Raw genomic sequence first — 23759 nt, 5'->3', positions numbered from 1 at the left:
GGAACAGGCAGTAATCCAGAGACTGGGAGAGTGGGAACAGGCAGTAATCCAGAGTCTGGGAGAGTGGGAACAGGCAGTCATCCGGAGTCTGGGAGAGTGGGAACAGGCAGTAATCCAGAGACCAGGAGAGTGGGAACAGGCAGTAATCCAGAGACCAGGAGAGTGGGAACAGGCAGTAATCCAGAGTCTGGGAGAGTGGGAACAGGCAGTAATCCAGAGACTGGGAGAGTGGGAACAGGCAGTAATCCAGAGACCAGGAGAGTTGGAACAGGCAGTAATCCAGAGTCTGGGAGAGTGGGAACAGGCAGTAATCCAGAGTCTGGGAGAGTGGGAACAGGCAGTAATCCAGAGTCTGGGAGAGTGGGAACAGGCAGTAATCCAGAGACCGGGAGAGTGGGAACAGGCAGTAATCCAGAGACTGGGAGAGTGGGAACAGGCAGTAATCCAGAGTCTGGGAGAGTGGGAACAGGCAGTAATCCAGAGTTTGGGAGAGTGGGAACAGGCAGTAATCCAGAGTCTGGGATAGTGGGAACAGGCAGTAATCCAGAGTCTGGGAGAGTGGGAACAGGCAATATACCAGAGACCGGGAGAGTGGGAACAGGCAGTAATCCAGAGACTGGGAGAGTGGGAACAGGCAGTAATCCAGAGTCTGGGAGAGTGGGAACAGGCAGTAATCCAGAGTCTGGGAGAGTGGGAACAGGCAATATACCAGAGACCGGGAGAGTGGGAACAGGCAGTAATCCAGAGACTGGGAGAGTGGGAACAGGCAGTAATCCAGAGTCTGGGAGAGTGGGAACAGGCAGTAATCCAGAGACCGGGAGAGTGGGAACAGGCAGTAATCCAGAGACCGGAAGAGTGGGAACAGGCAGTAATCCAGAGACTGGGAGAGTGGGAACAGGCAATAATCCAGAGTCTGGGAGAGTGGGAACAGGCAGTAATCCAGAGTCTGGGAGAGTTGTGCTCAGTGTTCTGATTGGATGGTTTTTGACTGAATGTCTTAAAATAGCGAACCCTCGACTGACTGTAAGATTAAATTTACACTAAGATCAGACTCACCGAGCACGGAGCTACAGTGAGTCACTAATCTTCTGTCTCGGTCTCTTCACTTACCGGCCTGGAAGCAATGGGCATTCCGGCTTCATCCATTGGACCAGCACCATCGTACTTTACCCAGATCCTTTCCCGTGTAGTTCTGTTTTCATCCAGAGCTGTTCTGGGATCCACCGCAATAGAGTTTGGATAGCAACCATTGAGTACAGTACCTTAAAGAGACAAGACAACCTGTTCATAAACAGAGTAAATCTCCCTCTACACTGTCCCATCAAACACTCCCAGGGCAGGTACAGCACGGGTTAGACACAGAGTGAAGCTCCCTCTACACTGTCCCATCAAACACTCCCAGGGCAGGTACAGCACGGGTTAGATACAGAGTAAAGCTCCCTCTACACTGTCCCCATCAAACACTCCCAGGGCAGGCACAGCACGGGTTAGATAGAGTAAAGCTCCCTCTACACTATCCCATCAAACACTCCCAGGGCAGGTAAGCACAGGTTAGATTCAGAGTAAAGCTCCCTCTACACTGTCCCATCAAACACTCCCAGGGCAGGTACAGCACAGGTTAGATACAGAGTAAAGCTCCCTCTGCACTGTCCCATCAAACACTCCCAGGGCAGATACAGCACGGGTTAGATACAGAGTAAAGCTCCCTCTACACTGTCCCATCAAACACTCCCAGGGCAGGTACAGCACGGGTTAGATAGAGTAAAGCTCCCTCTACACTATCCCATCAAACACTCCCAGGGCAGGTAAGCACAGGTTAGATTCAGAGTAAAGCTCCCTCTACACTGTCCCATCAAACACTACCAGGGCAGGTACAGCACGGGTTAGATACAGAGTAAAGCTCCCTCTACACTGTCCCATCAAACACTCCCAGGGCAGGGACAGCACAGGTTAGATAGAGTAAAGCTCCCTCTACACTATCCCATCAAACACTCCCAGGGCAGGTAAGCACAGGTTAGATTCAGAGTAAAGCTCCCTCTACACTGCCCCATCAAACACTCCCAGGGCAGGTACAGCACGGGTTAGATACAGAGTAAAGCTCCCTCTACACTGTCCCATCAAACAGTCCCAGGGCAGGTACAGCACAGGTTAGATACAGAGTAAAGCTCCCTCTACACTGTCCCATCAAACACTCCCAGGGCAGGTACAGCACGGGTTAGATACAGAGTAAAGCTCCCTCTACACTGTCCCATCAAACACTCCCAGGGCAGGTACAGCACGGGTTAGATACAGAGTAAAGCTCCCTCTACACTGTCCCATCAAACACTCCCAGGGCAGGTACAGCACAGGTTAGATACAGAGTAAAGCTCCCTCTACACTGTCCCATCAAACACTCCCAGGGCAGATACAGCACAGGTTAGATACAGAGTAAAGCTCCCTCTACACTGTCCCATCAAACACTCCCAGGGCAGGTACAGCACGGGTTAGATACAGAGTAAAGCTCCCTCTACACTGTCCCATCAAACACTCCCAGGGCAGGTAAGCACAGGTTAGATTCAGAGTAAAGCTCCCTCTACACTGTCCCATCAAACACTCCCAGGGTAGCTACAGTACGGGTTAGATACAGAGTAAAGCTCACTCTACACTGTCCCATCAAACACTCCCAGGGCAGGTACAGCATGGGTTAGATAGAGTAAAGCTCCCTCTACACTATCCCATCAAACACTCCCAGGGCAGGTAAGCACAGGTTAGATTCAGAGTAAAGCTCCCTCTACACTGTCCCATCAAACACTCCCAGGGCAGGTACAGCACGGGTTAGATACAGAGTAAAGCTCCCTCTACACTGTCCCATCAAACAGTCCCAGGGCAGGTACAGCACGGGTTAGATACAGAGTAAACCTCCCTCTACACTGTCCCATCAAACACTCCCAGGGCATGTACAGCACAGGTTAGATACAGAGTAAAGCTCCCTCTACACTGTCCGAAGGGTTAGGTGCACTGTGTTGCGCACTGACCATGTATTATTTCCTACCCTTTGCTCCCTTTGATCTGAGCTTGGTGTATTAATTCTCACTTACCGCTGGTGTGTTGGACGAGTGCTGCATCTGTATATCCAGGGTGACTGGCAGAGTCCACCCAGTGTTTTCCAATCCCATTAATCACCGGAACCTGAGGGAGAGGAGAGGGAGAGAGGAGAGGGAGAGGGAGAGAGAGAGGGAGAGGAGAGGGAGAGAGAGAGGGAGAGGAGAGGGAGAGAGAGAGGAGAGGGAGAGAGAGAGAGGAGAGAGAGAGAGAGAGGAGAGGAGAGGGAGAGAGAGAGGGAGAGAGAGAGAGAGAGGAGAGGAGAGGGAGAGAGAGAGGGAGAGGAGAGGGAGAGGAGAGGAGAGGGAGAGAGATGGAGGGGAGAGGGAGGGAGAGACGGAGAGGGAGAAAGAGATGGAGGGAAGAGGGAGAGATATAGAAAGAGAGTGTGAGAAGGACATGGAGACAGAAGCAAGAGAAACAAAAGAGAAGAGAGTGAGTGAGCCAGATTATGTGGATTAATAACAATTGACTAACACAGCCTTTGCACAGACCCCTGGGATACACCTTCCACTGCACGTCTCCAGCATTATTCACTGTTCTGGTACCAGCAAGGGGGTGGGCAACACTGCAGGTAACACACCTTACTGTAGTGATATCGCACCCCACAGACCTGTACCCACCAGTACTGTACCCCAGTGTTATACAGTGACAGACCTGTACCCACCAGTACTGTACCCCAGTGTTATACAGCGACAGACCTGTACCCACCAGTACTGTACCCCAGTGTTATACAGTGACAGACCTGTACCCACCAGTACTGTACCCCAGTGTTATAGTGACAGACCTGTACCCACCAGTACTGTACCACAGTGTTATACAGTGACAGACCTGTACCCACCAGTAATGTACCACAGTGTTATACAGCGACAGACCTGTACCCACCAGTACTGTACCCCAGTGTTATACAGTGACAGACCTGTACCCACCAGTACTGTACCCCAGTGTTCTACAGCGACAGACCTGTACCCAACAGTACTGTACCTAGTGTTATACAGTGACAGACCTGTACCCACCAGTATTGTACCCCAGTGTTATACAGCGACAGACCTGTACCCACCAGTACTGTACCCCAGTGTTATACAGCGACAGACCTGTACCCACCAGTACTGTACCCCAGTGTTATACAGCGACAGACCTGTACCCACCAGTACTGTACCCCAGTGTTATACAGCGACAGACCTGTACCCACCAGTACTATACCCCAGTGTTATACAGCGACAGACCTGTACCCACCAGTACTGTACCCCAGTGTTATACAGCGACAGACCTGTACCCACCAGTACTGTACCCCAGTGTTATACAGTGACAGACCTGTACCCACCAGTACTGTACCCCAGTGTTATACAGGGACGGACCTGTACCCACCAGTACTGTACCCCAGTGTTAGTGACAGACCTGTACCCACCAGTACTGTACCCCAGTGTTATACAGGGACGGACCTGTACCCACCAGTACTGTACCCCAGTGTTAGTGACAGACCTGTACCCACCAGTACTGTACCCTGAATTCCTGCTCCTCGTTTATCTACCTGGACAGGCTCCAATGGTTTTTTCCATCCGTTGACGGCCGTTACTGGGGTTACGTGGAGTTCGGTGTCCAGCTCTTTCTGTAGGTGAGGAGGGATGAAGTCATCGAGTGTGGGAGGGTCCATTGTGTTGGTGCGGGGAGGTGTGACTGGGTCCGGCGGTGGAGGAGTGCTCTTCCAGACGGTTCCACTTGCTTGCTCCGCCAGCTGAACACTCGTGTGCTTGGAAACCAGGAACATTTTGGGCTGGAGCCTGGGACCATCCTGGGGGAAGTTACGGAATTATTGAGGCGTCTAGACAGGATGTACGTGAACGGACTGTCTGCAGCTCCATCTGCTCACAGTGAGAGATGTCTGCGCACAGCCCACGGGGCGGACATGCGCTCGACCTGTCCAGCACTTGGACTGACCTTGGGAGAGGCTCACTAGGGTTTGCCAGCTGTCCAGGATTTCCCTGGAATCTCCAGGAATTATAGATTAATGTCTCGAGCCCATAATCCAGGCCAATGCTCCAGTGCAGTACTGAGGGAACGCTGCACTGTCGGAGGGGCAGTACTGAGGGAGTGCTGCACTGTCGGAGGGGCAGTACTGAGGGAGCACCACACTGTCGGAGGTTCAATACTGAGGGAGCGTCGCACTGTCGGAGAGGCAGTATTGAGGGAGCGCTGCACTGTCGGAGGGGCAGTACTGAGGGAGCGCCGCACTGTCGGTGGGGCAGTACTGAGGGAGCGCCGCACTGTTGGAGGGGCATTACTGATGGAGTGCTGCACTGTTGGAGGGGCAGTACTGAGGGAGTGCTGCACTGTTGGAGGGGAAGTACTGAGGGAGTGCTGCAATGTCGGAGGGGCAGTACTGAGGGAGCGCTACACTGTCGGAGGGGCAGTACTGAGGGTGCGCTGCACTGTCGGAGGGGCAGTACTGAGGGAGCGCTGCACTGTCGGAGGTGCTGTCTTTCAGATGAGACGTTAAACCGAGGCCCCGACTGCCCTCTCAGGTGGATGTAAAAGATCCCACGGCACTATCTTGAAGCAGAGCAGGGGAGTTCTCTCCGGTGCCCTGGCCAATATTTGACTCGAGGCTGTCCGCTGTCCTCTCCCTCAGACACACTGCCTCCATTCAGCTGAGGAATCGCTATGGAAACACTGAGGCTGAACACACCCGGGCTCATCCCCTGACAGCATGTTTTTGCAAACTGTCAGCAGTGAATCATGAATGAGGCAGCGAGGGGCCTGAGAGGCCCTGGAACATCCAGCAGGACAAAGCCTTGGGCACCCTCACAGCCATCGAAAACCAGCAAACATTCTCAGGCCGCTGGTCTCAAAGCTCAGATTTAAACCGCAAAACCAACAGCATTCAGCACAGGAACCAGCAGAAACAGGAACCAGCTCCAGCAGAAACCAACAGCCTTCGATGCTGGGACAGGAACCAGCAGAAACAGGAACCGACAGCATTGACTGCAATAACCTGCACCAACGTTCAGGAAAGGGAAACACAAACCCCTGTCTGTATTAGCGTTGGTCAGCACTGGACAACGTGTGCACAGCCCTCAGACTCACTTACCTCTGGCTGCATGCTGTAGGCTGTGGAGAGTGTTTGATTCAGCTCCAGACCCTGGGCTCCTTTACAGTCCTGTGCAGAGGGGCATTGAAGGGTAAATGTGAGTAGATACCTCAGGCCCCTGACCTGACCCGTCCCCTCCATCCTCCCCCTCCCCAGTGGAGGACAATTGAGACACGATAAAGGAAACAAATAGAAGAAATACAAACACATCTGTAATGATATCAGCAAATAGAGATGGTATTTGCCTGTTCGATTATGATGCCTTACCAGCATGATTGCATGTATTGATTTCTTTGTGGGTTCAATGACGAGACATTTATGAAAGAGAATGTCTTTTAATCTAAAGTCTGTTCAACTCTTTATACAGCATTTACAGGAGACATCATGCTAGTGATGCATCTAGAACGAAACTGAAACTAAACTGAACTGCCTTGCCTGTCTCTGTCACATGCCCTCTGCTGGTCATACTGGAACTGCAGGGCGGAACTATCAGTGGTCGAAGACATCATCTACAAAGGAAGTAAAATAGTTATCCCAAAGAGTCTGAGAAAAGAGATGTTAAAAAAGATCCATGGAGGACATCTGGGAATCGAAAAGTGTAAGAAAAGAGCACGAGAGGTGATGTACTGGCCACGAATCAACCAAGATGTGACAAATGAGGTGTCAAACTGCACAATATGCCTGAAATATCGAGCAAGCAATCCGGTAGAACCACTAAAGCCACACCCAGCACCAGACAGACCTTACCAGAAGGTAGGCGCTGACCTATTCGTATGTCAAGGGAAGGACTATCTTGTAGTCACAGACTATTACTCCCTGTATCCAGAGGTTTGTAGACTGTACACCACCACTGCAGATGCTGTGATAACATGTATGAAAGCCATATTCTCCAGACATGGCGTGGCAAGCGAGGTCTTCACAGACAACGGACCCCAGTTTTACAATGCAAGTTTCCGACACTTTGCCAAAGAGTGGGACTTTGTCCACACAACGTCAAGTCCTCACTTTCCACAGTCCAATGGACTAGTGGAAAAATCGGTCCAGACAGTGAAAAGACTGATGTACAAGGCAAAAGACAGTGGAACTGACTTCTACCAGAGCATGCTTGTATACCGCACAACGCCGCTCGAGTGTGGTATGTCACCAGCCCAACTCCTGATGGGACGTCGGCTAAGGTCAAACCTACCCATCCCGGAGAACCTCCTGAAAACAAAAGAGGGGGAGAAAGTGAGGAAGTTCAAAGAACAACAGAAAGAAAAGCAAAAGTACTACTATGACAGAGGAACACAAAACCTACCTGAACTCCACACTGGTGACCAAGTAAGGTTCAAAGACAAAACAAACACATGGACTCAGAAGGGAACTGTCCTGAGTGAAGTTCAACCAAGATCATACACCATTCAGACAGATGAGGGTGCTGTTCTGAGAAGAAATCGTCGAGATCTTCTCATGGGACCAGCCACAGCAGGTCAAGAGACTGATACTGTTGAACAACCTGATCACACAGCTGAGAAACCATCATCTGAGGCAACAACTCAGATTCAAGGACAATCAATCAGAAAATCCTCAAGACACGTGAAGCCTCCTGAGAGACTCATTGAGCAAATTTAAGGACTATTGTTATAGAAGGAAGTAATGTTATCTTATTCTTTCTTCAAGTTCTAGTGTATTGACATATTTCATGTGAACACACAAAGCAAGGTTAAAAAACCTTGATCATGATAATGATAATGTAAGTTCATTAAGTGTTACAGTTAAAATGCAGATTAATACAAAGAAAACATGTTGTTAGTTAAAAGTAAAATACTTTTGTTTTAAGAAAAGGAGATGTAATGATATCAGCAAATAGAGATGGTATTTGCCTGTTCGATTATGATGCCTTACCAGCATGATTGCATGTATTGATTGCTTGTGCCTGACCAGCAGAGGGCATGTGACAGAGACAAGCAAGGCAGTTCAGTTTAGTTTCAGTTTCGTTCTAGATGCATCACTAGCATGATGTCTCCTGTAAATGCTGTATAAAGAGTTGAACAGACTTTAGATTAAAAGACATTCTCTTTCATAAATGTCTCGTCATTGAACCCACAAAGAAATCAATACAACATCGAGGTACGCTCACTGCCCAGAATGTGCCAATGGTCCGGTCCGGTCCAGCCCAGCTGGCGCCGAGTGAGTTAATCCCACAGTAGCTGCAGAATCCCATGGTGGGGCCAGTGAATTAAGAAGGGATGGAACTCACTGCCCGCTACTGCTGTCACATCAACACGCTCGCCAGTGTCACATCAACACACACCAGTGGTGCACTTGTAGCTGTGTGTTCACTATGAATGTGCACACATATACAGACTCTGCTACAACACACAGACGTGTACACACAGATACCAATGTGTGCACACAAAATTACCAACTTGGGAGTGCACAGACACACACACATAAGTGTGCACGCCCAGCTATTAGTGCAAGCACACACACACACACACACACACACTCACACACTCACACACACACACACACTCACACACTCACACACACACACACACACACACACACACTCACACACACACACACACACACACACTCACACACACTCACACACACACACACACACACACACACTCACACACACACACACACACACACTCACACACACTCACACACACTCACACACACACACACACACACAGGGGTCCATTTAGACTCCCTTCATCACTGGGAATGGAACTGAAGAGTTCCGGGCAAAGGTCAGTGTCCAATTATATTTGTGGGCGTCAGAGGAGCAGCAGAAGTGAACCTCAAAAATAATCTGCCCCCACTCCCACCCCCGCCCCGCCCCCACCCCCTCCCACCACCACCCCCACCCCCGCCCCCAGCCCCATCCCCTCCCGCCACCGCCCCCGCCCTGCCCCGGCCCCGCCCCCACCCCTCCTGCCACCGCCTCCTTCCGCCACCGCCCCCGCCCCCACCGGAAACTGGCTTGCTGAGGGCTCAATCCAGCGGCTGCCAGATTTAAATATGGCGGAGTGCGGTCAAAATGAACCCCATTGATTTAGAAGTAAGCGCACTGACACACTCACTGATACTCACTGACACACTTACCGACACACTCACTGACACACTCACCGATACTCACTGACACACTCACCGACACACTTGCTGACTCACTCACTGACACACTCACTGACACACTCACTGACACACTCACTGACTCATTCACTGACTCATTCACTGACACACTCACTGACACACTCACCGATACTCACTGACACACTCACTGACACACTCACCGATACTCACTGACACACTCACCGACACACTCGCTGACTCACTCACTGACACACTCACTGACTCACTGACACATTCACTGACTCACCCACTGACTCATTCACTGACACACTCACTGACACACTTACTGACTCACTCACTGACTCACTCACTGAGCCACTGACACACTCACTGAGACACTCACTGACACACTTACTCACACACTCACTGACTCACTCACTGACACACTCACTGAGCCGCTGACACACTCACTGACACACTCACTGACACACTCACCGACACACTCGCCGACTCACTCATTGACACACTCACTGACTCGCTCACAGACACGCTCACGGACACGCTCACTGACACGCTCACTGACACGCTCACTGACACGCTCACTGGCTCACTCACTGACACACTCACTGACACACTCACTGACTCACACACTGACACACTCACTGACACACTCACTGACACACTCACTGACTCACTGACACACTCACTGACTCACTGACACACTCACTGACTCACTCACTGACACACTCACTGAGCCACTGACACACTCACTGAGCCACTGACACATTCACTGACTCACTCACTGACTCACTCACTGACACACTCACACACTCACTGACTCACTGACACACTCACTGACACACTCACTGAGCCACTGACACACTCACTGAGCCACTGACACACTCACTGAGCCACTGACACATTCACTGACTCACTCACTGACTCACTCACTGACACACTCACACACTCACTGACTCACTGACACACTCACTGACTCACTCACTGACTCACTCACTGACTCACTCACTGACACACTCACTGACACACTCACTGACACACTCACTGACTCACTCACTGACACATTCACTGAAACACTCACTGACTCACTCACTGACCCACTGACACACTCACTGACACACTCACTGACCCACTGACACACTCACTGACACACTGGCACACTGATTGACACACTCACTGACACACTCACACACTCACTGACACACTCACTGACTCACTCACTCACTCACAAACTCACTGACACACTCACTGACACACTGACACACTCACTGACACACACACGGACACACTCACTGACACACTCACGGACACACTCACTGACACACTCACTGACACACTCACACACTCACTGACACACTCACTGACACACTCACACACTCACTGACACACTCACACACTCACTGACACACTCACTCACACACTCACACACTCACTGACACACCCACTGACACACTCACTGACACACTCACGGACACACTCACGGACACACTCACACACTCACTGACACAATCACACACTCACTGACACACTCACCGACACACGGACACACTCACTGACACACACACGGACACACTCACTGACACACTGACACACTCACGGACACACTCACTGACACACTCACTGACACACTCACCGACACACTGACACACTCACTGACACACTCACTGACACACACGTGCTCTCGGTTTGATTCTTTGGCTCCCGTTATCTGTCACTGAAATATCTACACAGGGAAGTTGCTGTCAATCGCCAAGGTAACAATCTCCAGCTGTAAACACAGGCCGGTTACAATAAGCTGCTGAGATTCCAGGATCCGGGATTATTGTCAACGGAACCGGGAGTCCGGGACTAGAAATTACAGGCCCACCTCACCGTGTAGGCAGGCCCTGCCCGGGATGAAGAAAGTATCGGACTAGTGATCCAGAGACTGGGACTAGTGATCCAGAGACTGGGACTAGTGATCCAGAGACTGGGACTAGTGATCCAGAGACTGGGACTAGTGATCCAGAGACCGGGACTAGTGATCCAGAGACTGGAACTAGTGATCCAGAGACCGGGACTAGTGATCCAGAGACTGGAACTAGTGATCCAGAGACCGGGACTAGTGATCCAGAGACTGGGACTAGTGATCCAGAGACTGGGACTAGTGATCCAGAGACTGGGACTAGTGATCCAGAGACCGGGACTAGTGATCCAGAGACTGGAACTAGTGATCCACAGACCGGGACTAGTGATCCAGAGACCGGGACTAGTGATCCACAGACCGGGACTAGTGATCCAGAGACCGGGACTAGTGATCCAGAGACTGGGACTAGTGATCCAGAGACCGGGACTAGTGATCCAGAGACTGGGACTAGTGATCCAGAGACCAGGACTAGTGATCCAGAGACTGGAACTAGTGATCCAGAGACTGGGACTAGTGATCCAGAGACTGGGACTAGATATCCAGAGGCTGGGACTAGTGATCCAGAGACCGGGACTAGTGATCGAGAGACCGGGACTAGTGATCCAGAGACTGGGACTAGTGATCCAGAGACCGGGACTAGTGATCCAGAGACCGGGACTAGTGATCCAGAGACCGGGACTAGTGATCCAGAGACCGGGACTAGTGATCCAGAGACTGGGAATAGTGATCCAGAGACCGGGACTAGTGATCCAGAGACTGGGACTAGTGATCCAGAGACTGGGACTAGTGATCCAGAGACTGGGACTAGTGATCCAGAGACCGGGACTAGTGATCCAGAGACTGGGAGTAGTGATCCAGAGACTGGGACTAGTGATCCAGAGACCGGGACTAGTGATCCAGAGACTGGGAATAGTGATCCAGAGACCGGGACTAGTGATCCAGAGACTGGGTCTAGTGATCCAGAGACCGGGACTAGTGATCCAGAGACCGGGACTGGTGATCCAGAGACTGGGACTAGTGATCCAGAGACTGGGACTAGTGATCCAGAGACTGGGACTAGTGATCCAGAGACCGGGACTAGTGATCCAGAGACCGGGACTAGTGATCCAGAGACTGGGACTGGTGATCCAGAGACTGAGACTAGTGATCCAGAGACTGGGACTAGTGATCCAGAGACTGCGTCTCGTGATCCAGAGACCGGGACTAATGATCCAGAGACCGGGACTAGTGATCCAGAGACCGGGACTAATGATCCAGAGACCGGGACTAGTGATCCAGAGACCGGGACTAATGATCCAGAGACCGGGACTAGTGATCCAGAGACTGGGACTAGTGATCCAGAGACCGTGCGTGGTGAGGAGCCCGGTATAAAAACCGGAGGCACCAGCGAGGCCAGAGCACTCGGAGCAGGGAGCAGCGTGGTGAGGAGCCCGGTATAAAAACCGGAGGCACCAGCGAGGCCCGACCAACTCAGCAGCGGGGAGAGAGGTAAAAAGTAATCAGTGTGTGACGTCACCAGGGAGCAGGTAGGTGATTGGTTGGTGAGTATTTCTCTTTTTTCAATACAAGCTTGAATTCTGTGGTGTAAATTTCTGTGGTGTAGTGGGGATAGTTGGTAAATGAAGCGCCCTAGAGTATACCTGTAACTGGGGTATTGAATAAATTTTTAAATTAATTAAAGGAGTAAGTCATGGCAGGAGAGTTCAGACCCGTGTTCTGCTCCTCTTGCTCCATGTGGGAAGTCAGGGATGCTGCCAGTGTCCCTGACGACCATGTGTGCGGGAAATGCATCCAGCTGCAGCTACTTGTAGACCGCATTGCGGCGCTCGAGCTGCGGGTGGATGAATTTTGGAGCATGCGCGATGCTGAGAGGCTCGTGGATAGCACGTTTAGCGAGTTGTTCACGCCTCAGGGTAGGGCAGCACAGGGGTGACCATCAGGTGGAGCAACAAAGGCAAGCAGGTAGTGCCGGGAACCCCTGCGGACATCCCCCTTTCAAACAAGTATACCAAGTTGGATACTGTTGAGGGGGATGACTCACCAGGGGAAGGCAGCAGCAGCCAACTTCCTGGCACTGGGGGTGCTCCTGCTGCCCAGGAAGGGGGGAAAAAGAGTGGGAGAGCAATAGTGGTAGGGGATTCTATAGTAAGGGGAACAGACAGGCGTTTCTGTGGCCGTAGACGTGAATCCAGGATGGTTTGTTGCCTCCCTGGTGCCAGGGTCAAGGATGTCACTGAGCGGCTGCAGGGCATTCTGGAGGGGGAGGGTGAACAGCCAGTGGTCGTGGTCCACATTGGTACCAACGACATAGGTAAAAAGAGGGATGAGGTCCTGCAGCAAGAATTTAGGGAGCTAGGTGAAGGATTAAAGAGCAGGACCTCAAGGGTTGTAATCTCTGGATTACTCCCAGTGCCACGTGCTAGTGAGTATAGGAATAGGAAGATAGAACAGATGAATGCGTGGCTAAAGGGATGGTGCAGGGGGGAGGGCTTTAGTTTCCTGGATCACTGGGTCTGCTTCTGGGAAAGGTGGGACTTGTACAAGTCGGACGGTTTACACCTGAACCAGAGGGGAACCAATATCCTTGCGGGGAGGTTTGCTAGCACTGCTGGGGGGGGGTTTAAACTAACTTGGCAGGGGGATGGGGTACAGAGTGGAGCTATAGTAGGGGGTGATTTACAGCCAAATACAGAGGGAAAAACAAGTCAGCTGGGAAGGCAGAGCAAATATGTGAAGGCAAAAGAGAATATGGCAGGGCTGGAAGGCATTTATTTTAATGCAAGGAGTCTTGCAAATAAGGTGGATGAACTGAAGTTGTTGTTGAACACATGGGAGTACGATATTGTTGCTATCACGGAGACATGGTTGAGGGAGGGTCAGGACTGGCAGCTCAATATTCCGGGGTATAGAATCTTCAGGAGAGACAGAGGGGGGTGTAAAAGGGGAGGGGGTGTTGCAATATTAATTAAGGAGTCAATTACTGCTGTAAGGAGGGATGATGTATTGGCGGGTTCCTCTAATGAGGCCATATGGGTAGAACTTAAAAACAAAAAGGGGGCAAGCACTTTGCTGGGGGTGTACTATAGGCCCCCAAACAGTCAGGGGGAGATAGAGGAACAGATATGTAGGCAAATCTCAGAAAAGTGCGAAAATAATAGGGTAATAATAGTGGGGGATTTCAACTTCCCCAATATAAATTGGGATAGTCAGAGTGTGAAAGGCTTAGAGGGTGCAGAATTCTTAAAGTGCATCCAGGAGAGCTTTTTGAGCCAACATGTAGAAAGTCCTACAAGAGAGGGGGCGGTACTGGACCTAATTCTGGGGAATGTAGCCGGGCAAGTGGTGGAAGTGTCAGTAGGAGAGCATTTTGGCGACAGTGACCATAATTCGGTGAGATTTAAGGTGGTCATGGAAAAAGACAAAGACGGCCCGGAAATAAGGGTTCTAAATTGGGGGAAGGCCGATTTTAATATGATAAGGCAGGATCTGGCCAAAGTGGACTGGCAGCAGCTACTTCTAGGAAAATCCACATCAAAACAGTGGGAGACTTTCAGAAGGGAAATAGAGAGAGTACAACGCCAACATGTTCCTGTAAAGGTCAAGGGTGGGACCAACAAGCAAAGGGAACCTTGGATGACAAGGGATATACAAAAATGCATTAGAAATAAAAGGGGGGCTTTTGGCAGTTACAAAAGACTAAAGACGGAAGAAGCCCTAGAGGAGTATAAAAAGTGCAGGGGCATACTTAAAAAAGAAATTAGGAGGGCGAGGAGGGGCCATGAAATAACACTGGCGAGCAAAATAAAGGAAAATCCTAAGATGTTTTATAAGTATATTAAGGGCAAGAGGATAACCAGGGAAAGGGTAGGGCCCATTAGGGACCAAAGTGGCAATCTGTGTGTAGAGCCAGATGATGTAGGCGGGGTTTTAAATGAATTTTTTGCATCTGTGTTCACTATGGAGAAAGACGATGCAGACATAGAAATCGGGCAAGGGGACTGTGACATACTTGAACATAGTAGCATCGAGAGGGAGGAGGTGCTAGCGGTTTTAGCAGGCCAAAAAGTGGATAAATCCCCAGGCCCGGACGAGATGTATCCCAGGCTGCTGTGGGAGGCAAAGGAGGACATTGCAGGGGCTCTGACACAAATTTTCAGAACCTCTCTGGCCACAGGGGATGTACCAGAGGACTGGAGAACAGCTAACGTAGTACCATTATTCAAGAAGGGTAGCAGGGATAAACCAGGGAATTACAGGCCAGTGAGCCTAACATCTGTGGTAGGGAAATTATTGGAAAAGATTCTGAGGGACAAAATTAGTCTCCACTTGGAGAGGCAAGGATTAATCGGGGATAGTCAGCATGGCTTTGTCAAGGGTAAATCATGTCTGACAAATCTGATTGAATTTTTTGAGGGGGTGGCTAGGGGGGTGGATGAGGGAAATGCTGTGGATGTGGTTTACATGGACTTCAGTAAAGCTTTTGACAAAGTCCCGCATAGGAGACTGGTCAAGAAGGTAAGAGCCCATGGGATCCAGGGTGCCTTGGCGTGTTGGATCCTAAACTGGCTGAGTGGCAGGAGGCAGAGGGTGATGGTCGAAGGTTGCTTTTGTGACTGGAAGCCTGTGTCCAGTGGGGTACCTCAGGGATCGGTGCTGGGTCCCTTGTTGTTTGTGATCTACATAAATGATTTGGATGAGAATGTAAAAGGTATGATCAGTAAGTTCGCAGATGACACGAAAATTGGTGGGGTGGTAAATTGTGAGGAGGAAAGCCTCAGGCTACAGGACGATATAAACGGGTTGGTCAGATGGGCGGAAAAGTGGCAAATGGAATTTAACCCTGAAAAGTGCGAGGTGATGCATTTTGGACGGACAAATAAGGCAAGGGAATACACAATGAGTGGTAGGACCCTAGGAAGTACAGAGGGTCAGAGGGACCTTGGTGTACATGTACATAGATCCCTGAAGGCAGCGGAACAGGTAGATAAGGTGGTTAAAAAGGCATATGGGATACTTGCCTTCATTAGCCGAGGCATAGAATATAAGAGCAGGGAGGTTATGATGGAGCTGTACAAAACGCTGGTGAGGCCACAGCTGGAGTACTGTGTGCAGTTCTGGTCGCCTCACTATAGGAAGGATGTGATTGCTTTGGAGAGGGTGCAGAGAAGATTCACCAGGATGTTACCTGGGATGGAGTGCCTCAGCTATGAAGAGAGGCTGGACAGGCTGGGGTTGTTTTCCTTGGAGCAAAGAAGGCTGAGGGGGGACCTGATTGAGGTGTACAAAATGATGAGGGGCATAGATAGGGTAGATAAAGAGGAACTTTTCCCCTTAGTAGGGGGGTCAATAACAAGGGGGCATAGATTCAGGGTAAGGGGCAGGAGATTTAGAGGGGATTTGAGGAGGGTGGTTGGAATGTGGAACTCAATGCCTGAAAGGGTGGTAGAGGCAGGAACCCTCACAACATTTAAGAAGCATTTGGATGAGCACTTGAAATGCCATTGCATACAAGGCTATGGACCAAATGCTGGAAAATGGGATTAGACTGGACAGGGATGGATGGGCGGCGCAGACACGATGGGCCGAAGGGCCTCTTTCTGTGCTGTAAAACTCTATGACTCTATGACTCTATGAGACCGGGACTAGTGATCCAGAGACCGGGACTAGTGATCCAGAGACCGGGACTAGTGATCCAGAGACCGGGACTAGTGATCCAGAGACTGGGACTAGTGATCCAGAGACCGGGACTAGTGATCCAGAGACCGGGACTAGTGATCCAGAGACCAGGACGAGTGATCCAGAGACCGGGACTAGTGATCCAGAGACCGGGACTAGTGATCCAGAGACTGGGACTAGTGATCCAGAGACCGGGACTAGTGATCCAGAGACTGGGACTAGTGATCCAGAGACCGGGACTAGTGATCCAGAGACTGGGACTAGTGATCCAGAGACCGGGACTAGTGATCCAGAGACTGGGACCAGTGATCCAGAGACCGGGACTAGTGATCCAGAGACTGGGACTAGTGATCCAGAGACCGGGACTAGTGATCCAGAGACTGGGACAAGTGATCCAGAGACTGGGACTAGTGATCCAGAGACCGGGACTAGTGATCCAGAGACTGGGAGTAGTGATCCAGAGACTGGGACTAGTGATCCAGAGACCGGGACTAGTGATCCAGAGACTGGGAATAGTGATCCAGAGACCAGGACTAGTGATCCAGAGACTGGGTCTAGTGATCCAGAGACCGGGACTAGTGATCCAGAGACCGGGACTAGTGATCCAGAGACCAGGACTAGTGATCCAGAGACCGGACTAGTGATCCAGAGGCTGGGACTAGTGATCCAGAGACCGGGACTAGTGATCCAGAGACTGGGACTAGTGATCCAGAGACCAGGACTAGTGATCCAGAGACCGGGACTAGTGATTCAGAGACTGGGTCTAGTGATCCAGAGACTGGGTCTAGTGATCCAGAGACTGGGACTAGTGATCCAGAGACCGGGACTAGTGATCCAGAGACTGGGACTAGCGATCCAGAGACTGGGACTAGCGTTCCAGAGACCGGGACTAGTGATCCAGAGGCTGGGACTAGTGATCCAGAGGCTGGGACTAGTGATCCAGAGACCGGGACTAGTGATCCAGAGACGGGGACTAGTGATCCAGAGATTGGAACTAGTGATCCAGAGACTGGGACTGGTGATCCAGAGACCGGGACTAGTGATCCAGAGACCAGGACTAGTGATCCAGAGACTGGGACTGGTGATCCAGAGACTGAGACTAGTGATCCAGAGACTGGGACTAGTGATCTAGAGACTGGGTCTAGTGATCCAGAGACCGGGACTAATGATCCAGAGACCGGGACTAGTGATCCAGAGACCGGGACTAATGATCCAGAGACCGGGACTAGTGATCCAGAGACTGGGACTAGTGATCCAGAGACCGGGACTGGTGATCCAGATACTGGGACTAGTGATCCAGAGACTGGGTCTAGTGATCCAGAGACCGGGACTAATGATCCAGAGACCGGGACTAGTGATCCAGAGACTGGGACTGGTGATCCAGAGACTGAGACTAGTGATCCAGAGACTGGGACTAGTGATCCAGAGACTGGGTCTAGTGATCCAGAGACTGGGACTAATGATCCAGAGACCGGGACTAGTGATCCAGAGACTGGGACTAGTGATCCAGAGATCGGGACTAGTGATCCAGAGACTGGGACTAGTGATCCAGAGACTGGGACTAGTGATCCAGAGACTGGGACTAGTGATCCAGAGACTGGGACTAGTGATCCAGAGACCGGGACTAGTGATCCAGAGACTGGGACTAGTGATCCAGGGACTGGGACTAGTGATCCAGAGACTGGGACTAGTGATCCAGAGACCGGGACTAGTGATCCAGAGACCGGGACTAGTGATCCAGAGACCGGGACTAGTGATCCAGAGACTGGGACTAGTGATCCAGAGACTGGGACTAGTGATCCAGAGACCGGGACTAGTGATCCAGAGACTGGGAGGAGTGATTCAGAGATGGGGACTAGTGATCCAGAGACTGGGACTGGTGATCCAGAGACTGAGACTAGTGATCCAGAGACTGGGACTAGTGATCCAGAGACTGGGTCTAGTGATCCAGAGGCCGGGACTAATGATCCAGAGACCGGGACTAGTGATCCAGAGACTGGGACTAGTGATCCAGAGACCGGGACTAGTGATCCAGAGACCGGGACTAGTGATCCAGAGACCAGGACTAGTGATCCAGAGACCGGGACTAGTGATCCAGAGACCGGGACTAGTGATCCAGAGACCGGGACTAGTGATCCAGGGACCGGGACTAGTGATCCAGAGACCAGGACTAGTGATCCAGAGGCCGGGACTAGTGATCCAGAGGCCGGGACTAGTGATCCAGAGACCGGGACTAGTGATCCAGAGACTGGGAATAGTGATCCAGAGACCGGGACTAGTGATCCAGAGACTGGGTCTCGTGATCCAGAGACCGGGACTAGTGATCCAGAGACCGGGACTAGTGATCCAGAGACTGGGACTGGTGATCCAGAGACTGGGACTAGTGATCCAGAGACCGGGACTAGTGATTCAGAGACCGGGACTAGTGATTCAGAGACTGGGTCTAGTGATCCAGAGACTGGGACTAGTGATCCAGAGACTGGGACTAGTGATCCAGAGACCGGGACTAGTGATCCAGAGACTGGGACCAGTGATCCAGAGACTGGGACTAGCGATCCAGAGACCGGGACTAGTGATCCAGGGACTGGGACTAGTGATCCAGAGGCTGGGACTAGTGATCCAGAAGCCGGGACTAGTGATCCAGAGACGGGGACTAGTGATCCAGAGACTGGGACTAGTGATCCAGAGACTGGGACTAGTGATCCAGAGACCGGGACTAGTGATCCAGAGACCGGGACTAGTGATCCAGAGGCTGGGACTGGTGATCCAGAGACTGAGACTAGTGATCCAGAGACTTGGACTAGTGATCCAGAGACTGGGTCTAGTGATCCAGAGACCGGGACTAATGATCCAGAGACCGGGACTAGTGATCCAGAGACCGGGACTAATGATCCAGAGACCGGGACCAGTGATCCAGAGACTGGGACTAGTGATCCAGAGACCGGGACTGGTGATCCAGAGACTGGGACTAGTGATCCAGAGACTGGGACTAGTGATCCAGAGACTGGGACTAGTGATCCAGAGACAGGGACTAGTGATCCAGAGACTGGGTCTAGTGATCCAGAGACCGGGACTAGTGATCCAGAGACCGGGACTAGTGATCCAGAGACCGGGACTAGTGATCCAGAGACTGGGACTAGTGATTCAGAGATGGGGACTAGTGATCCAGAGACTGGGACTAGTGATCCAGAGGCCGGGACTAATGATCCAGAGACTGGGTCTAGTGATCCAGAGACCGGGACTAATGATCCAGAGACCGGGACTAGTGATCCAGAGACTGGGACTAGTGATCCAGAGACCGGAACTAGTGATCCAGAGACTGGGACTAGTGATCCAGAGACTGGGTCTACTGATCCAGAGACTGGGACTAATGATCCAGAGACCAGGACTAGTGATCCAGAGACTGGGACTAGTGATCCAGAGACCGGGACTAGTGATCCAGAGACTGGGACTAGTGATCCAGAGACTGGGACTAGTGATCCAGAGACTGGGACTAGTGATCCAGAGACTGGGACGAGTGATCCAGAGACTGGGACTAATGATCCAGAGACTGGGACTAGTGATCCAGAGACTGGGACTAGTAATCCAGAGACTGGGTCTAGTGATCCAGAGACTGGGACTAATGATCCAGAGACTGGGACTAGTGATCCAGAGACTGGGACTAGTAATCCAGAGACTGGGACTAGTGATCCAGAGACCGGGACTAGTGATCCAGAGACTGGGACTAATGATCCAGAGACTGGGACTTGTGATCCAGAGACTGGGACTAGTGATCCAGAGACCGGGACTAGTGATCCAGAGACCGGGACTAGTGATCATGAAACTATCGGATTGTCGTAAAAACCCAACGGGTTCACTAATTTCCTTTAGGGAAGGGAAGCTGCCGTCCTTACCCAGTCTGGGCCTACACGTGACTCCAGTCCCACACCAGCATGGTTGACTCTTAATTTCCCCCTGAAGTGGACCAGCGTGACCCTCATGGCTGGTTTGTTCCACCGGTTCTCCACCACTTGACGCTAACCTCAGGCTGCCCACCAGAAGAGCTGCCAGTGTGAAATGTATCTTCCTAACTGTGAGCGGACGTATTGTAGATCCCACATAAGCCCGGGTACTCTGGGAGCGGGTGCAGGCACTGGATAGCCTTCTCCTCACTCAGTCAGTTTAACCACTCCTGGTACAATTCTGAGAATGTTACTTCAGGCCCTGCTCTGAAACCGAGGCAGCCACAGAGGGACGGAGCACGGATGCTGCAGGGAGGCGTTCTACTGGCGTACGGCTCACACTCAGACAGGTTTCATAGCTACACCCCGTTTAATCAGGGTCTCCCACACTGACCTCCCCAGAGAGAGTCTCTCTGCGCTGGGTGCGCTGGCACAGGACAGGGAGCTCCCAATGGAGGCAGTCTCGGCCTTCGCTTCCAGACCCTCCTGGAAAGGACAGCCAATAATTCTAACCATTAGAAAAAATCACTAACGTTGCCCATCCCATCATCCAGTTCTTCTAACAGTTTAGTGAACAGAATATAAATCCCACAATTAACCGATATCAATGTATGGGTGTGTGCAACTCCCTGAATTTATTTCTATTACTAAATTAAGCTGCGGGCTCTGCATTTTTTGAGCTCTTCCACCAACACTGCTCTAGAAAGGGCACGGGACACATGATCTTCACAGATTGCAATCATTTCAAAATACGCCAGTCCTGTGGTGGATTTAATTAATGGACTGACCATTGAGCAGGAACTGACGTAGACATTAAGAGCAGAGGAGGTGATGTGTGGTGATTAAGAGGGTTGGATAATTCAGGGCTGAGAGGTTATTTTTACTTCACTCCACTGAAAGGGTTTTATAATTAAATTACTGACTCAATGTAATTATTGAGTTAGTGACGGATTGAACATAATAATTACTGACTGACCTCAGTAATGAATTACGTAACGGATTGAATTTAATCATTAAACTCTTTCGAATTTCTTTGCAACGAGAATTTATTGAAAAGGTAGAAATCGTTCTCCGCAGCAAATGAGAATAAAGTGCTTCAGATGATAAATGAAAAGCTGAGCTGTGTTAAAACTGAGCCATAATTACACAGCCCGAGCTATCGGCAAAAACACGGCAAATCAACTCAGTCTTAAAAAAGGCCCCGTCATTGTTCCCTGGAATTGGCCCAAAGGAGCAAAGTTCAATTAGCAGGAGCCACCTCGCACACCACCTCCAACCGCAACGTGTGCACAAGGCTCTAACATAGCACCAAGAACTGCAAGCCCCCTGTCCACTCCCAGACTCCGTGATATATCCACACTATCTGCCTCCACGACCATCCGAAACTGAAACACATCACCCTTCGCTGCCCGGGTCCTAACTCGCATCAAGTCCCGTTCTCTGTGCTCGTTGGCCTACATCAGCTCCCGGCCCCTTCTGAGACCAGCACAGAAAGATTAGACTGTCCGCTGGCCAGGAGAAGGGAATTACCATGAAGGGGTGAACTTAGTGACAGATCATTGGATTAACCAGTCAACATTATATTAAGCCCTGTCCATTCTAGGGTCGTTCAGGGTTAATGACTATTGCAGGGTTAATAGTGCATTACAGGGATATTCATATTACAGGATTGTTGACTTTATATTACAGGGTTAATACTTTATATTACAGGGTTAATACTGTATATTAGAGTTAATACTTTATATTACAGGGTTAATACTTTATATTACAGGGTTATCCTGTATATTACAGAATACTGTATATTACAGGGTTAATACTGTATATTACAGGGTTAATACTGTATATTACAGGGTTAATACTGTATATTTTAGAGTTAATACTTTATATTACTGGGTTAATACTGTATATTACAGGGTTAATACTTTATATTACAGGGGTTATCCTGCATATTACAGGGTTGATACTGTATATTACAGGGTTAATACTGTATATTACAGGGGTTATCCTGTATATTACAGGGTTAATACTGTATATTACGGGGTTGATACTGTATATTACAGGGTTAATACTGTATATTACAGGGGTTATCCTGTGTATTACAGGGTTATCCTGTATATTACAGGGGTTAGGGTTATCCTGTATATTACAGGGTTGATACTGTATTTAACAGGGGTTATCCTGCATATTACAGGGTTGATACTGTATATTACAGGGGTTATCCTGTATATTACAGGGGTTATCCTGTATATTACAGGGTTGATACTGTATATTACAGGGTTATCCTGTATATTACAGGGGTTATCCTGTATATTACAGGGTTATCCTGTATATTACAGGGTTATCCTGTATATTACAGGGGTTATCCTGTATATTACAGGGGTTATCCTGTATATTACAGGGTTATCCTGTATATTACAGGGTTATCCTGTATATTACAGGGTTGATACTGTATATTACAGGGTTATCCTGTATATTACAGGGGTTATCCTGTATATTACAGGGTTATCCTGTATATTACAGGAGTTATCCTGTATATTACACGGTTATCCTGTATATTACAGGGTTATCCTGTATATTACAGGGTTGATACTGTATATTACAGGGTTATCCTGTATATTACAGGGTTAATACTGTATATTACAGGGTTATCCTGTATATTACAGGGGTTATCCTGTATATTACAGGGGTTATCCTGTATATTACAGGGTTATCCTGTATATTACAGGGTTAATACTGTATATTACAGGGTTATCCTGTATATTACAGGGTTAATACTGTATATTACAGGGTTATCCTGTATATTACAGGGTAATCCTGTATATTACAGGGTTAATACTGTATATTACAGGGTTATCCTGTATATTACAGGGGTTATCCTGTATATTACAGGGGTGTCCTGTATATTACAGGGTTATCCTGTATATTACAGGGTTAATACTGTATATTACAGGGGTTATCCTGTATATTACAGGGTTAATACTGTATA

The 23759-nt window shown here is 50.0% G+C and overlaps 1 protein-coding gene across 2 annotated transcripts in view; it reads right to left on the bottom strand.

The window, feature by feature from the left end:
* Nucleotides 1–1080: 1080 nt before the first annotated feature.
* LOC147097844 (vinexin-like) overlaps nt 1081–23759 on the bottom strand; it is a 30676-nt gene continuing 7997 nt past the window's right edge. For both annotated transcript variants that reach the window (XM_085970874.1, XM_085970873.1), the window contains 4 exons: nt 6170–6238; nt 4613–4873; nt 3078–3168; nt 1081–1262 (listed from right to left, as the gene is read on the bottom strand). In XM_085970874.1, the coding sequence (XP_085827000.1) occupies nt 1081–1262; nt 3078–3168; nt 4613–4873; nt 6170–6181 (546 nt within the window). In that variant the 5' untranslated portion in view covers nt 6182–6238. The remainder of the gene's footprint in view (nt 1263–3077; nt 3169–4612; nt 4874–6169; nt 6239–23759) is intronic.

Source organism: Somniosus microcephalus, chromosome 30 (assembly GCF_052327205.1).
Source record: "Somniosus microcephalus isolate GS21.2 chromosome 30, FLI_Smic_1.0, whole genome shotgun sequence".
NCBI classification, from domain to species: domain Eukaryota; kingdom Metazoa; phylum Chordata; class Chondrichthyes; order Squaliformes; family Somniosidae; genus Somniosus; species Somniosus microcephalus.
This window is presented reverse-complemented; position numbering and strand designations above follow the sequence as displayed.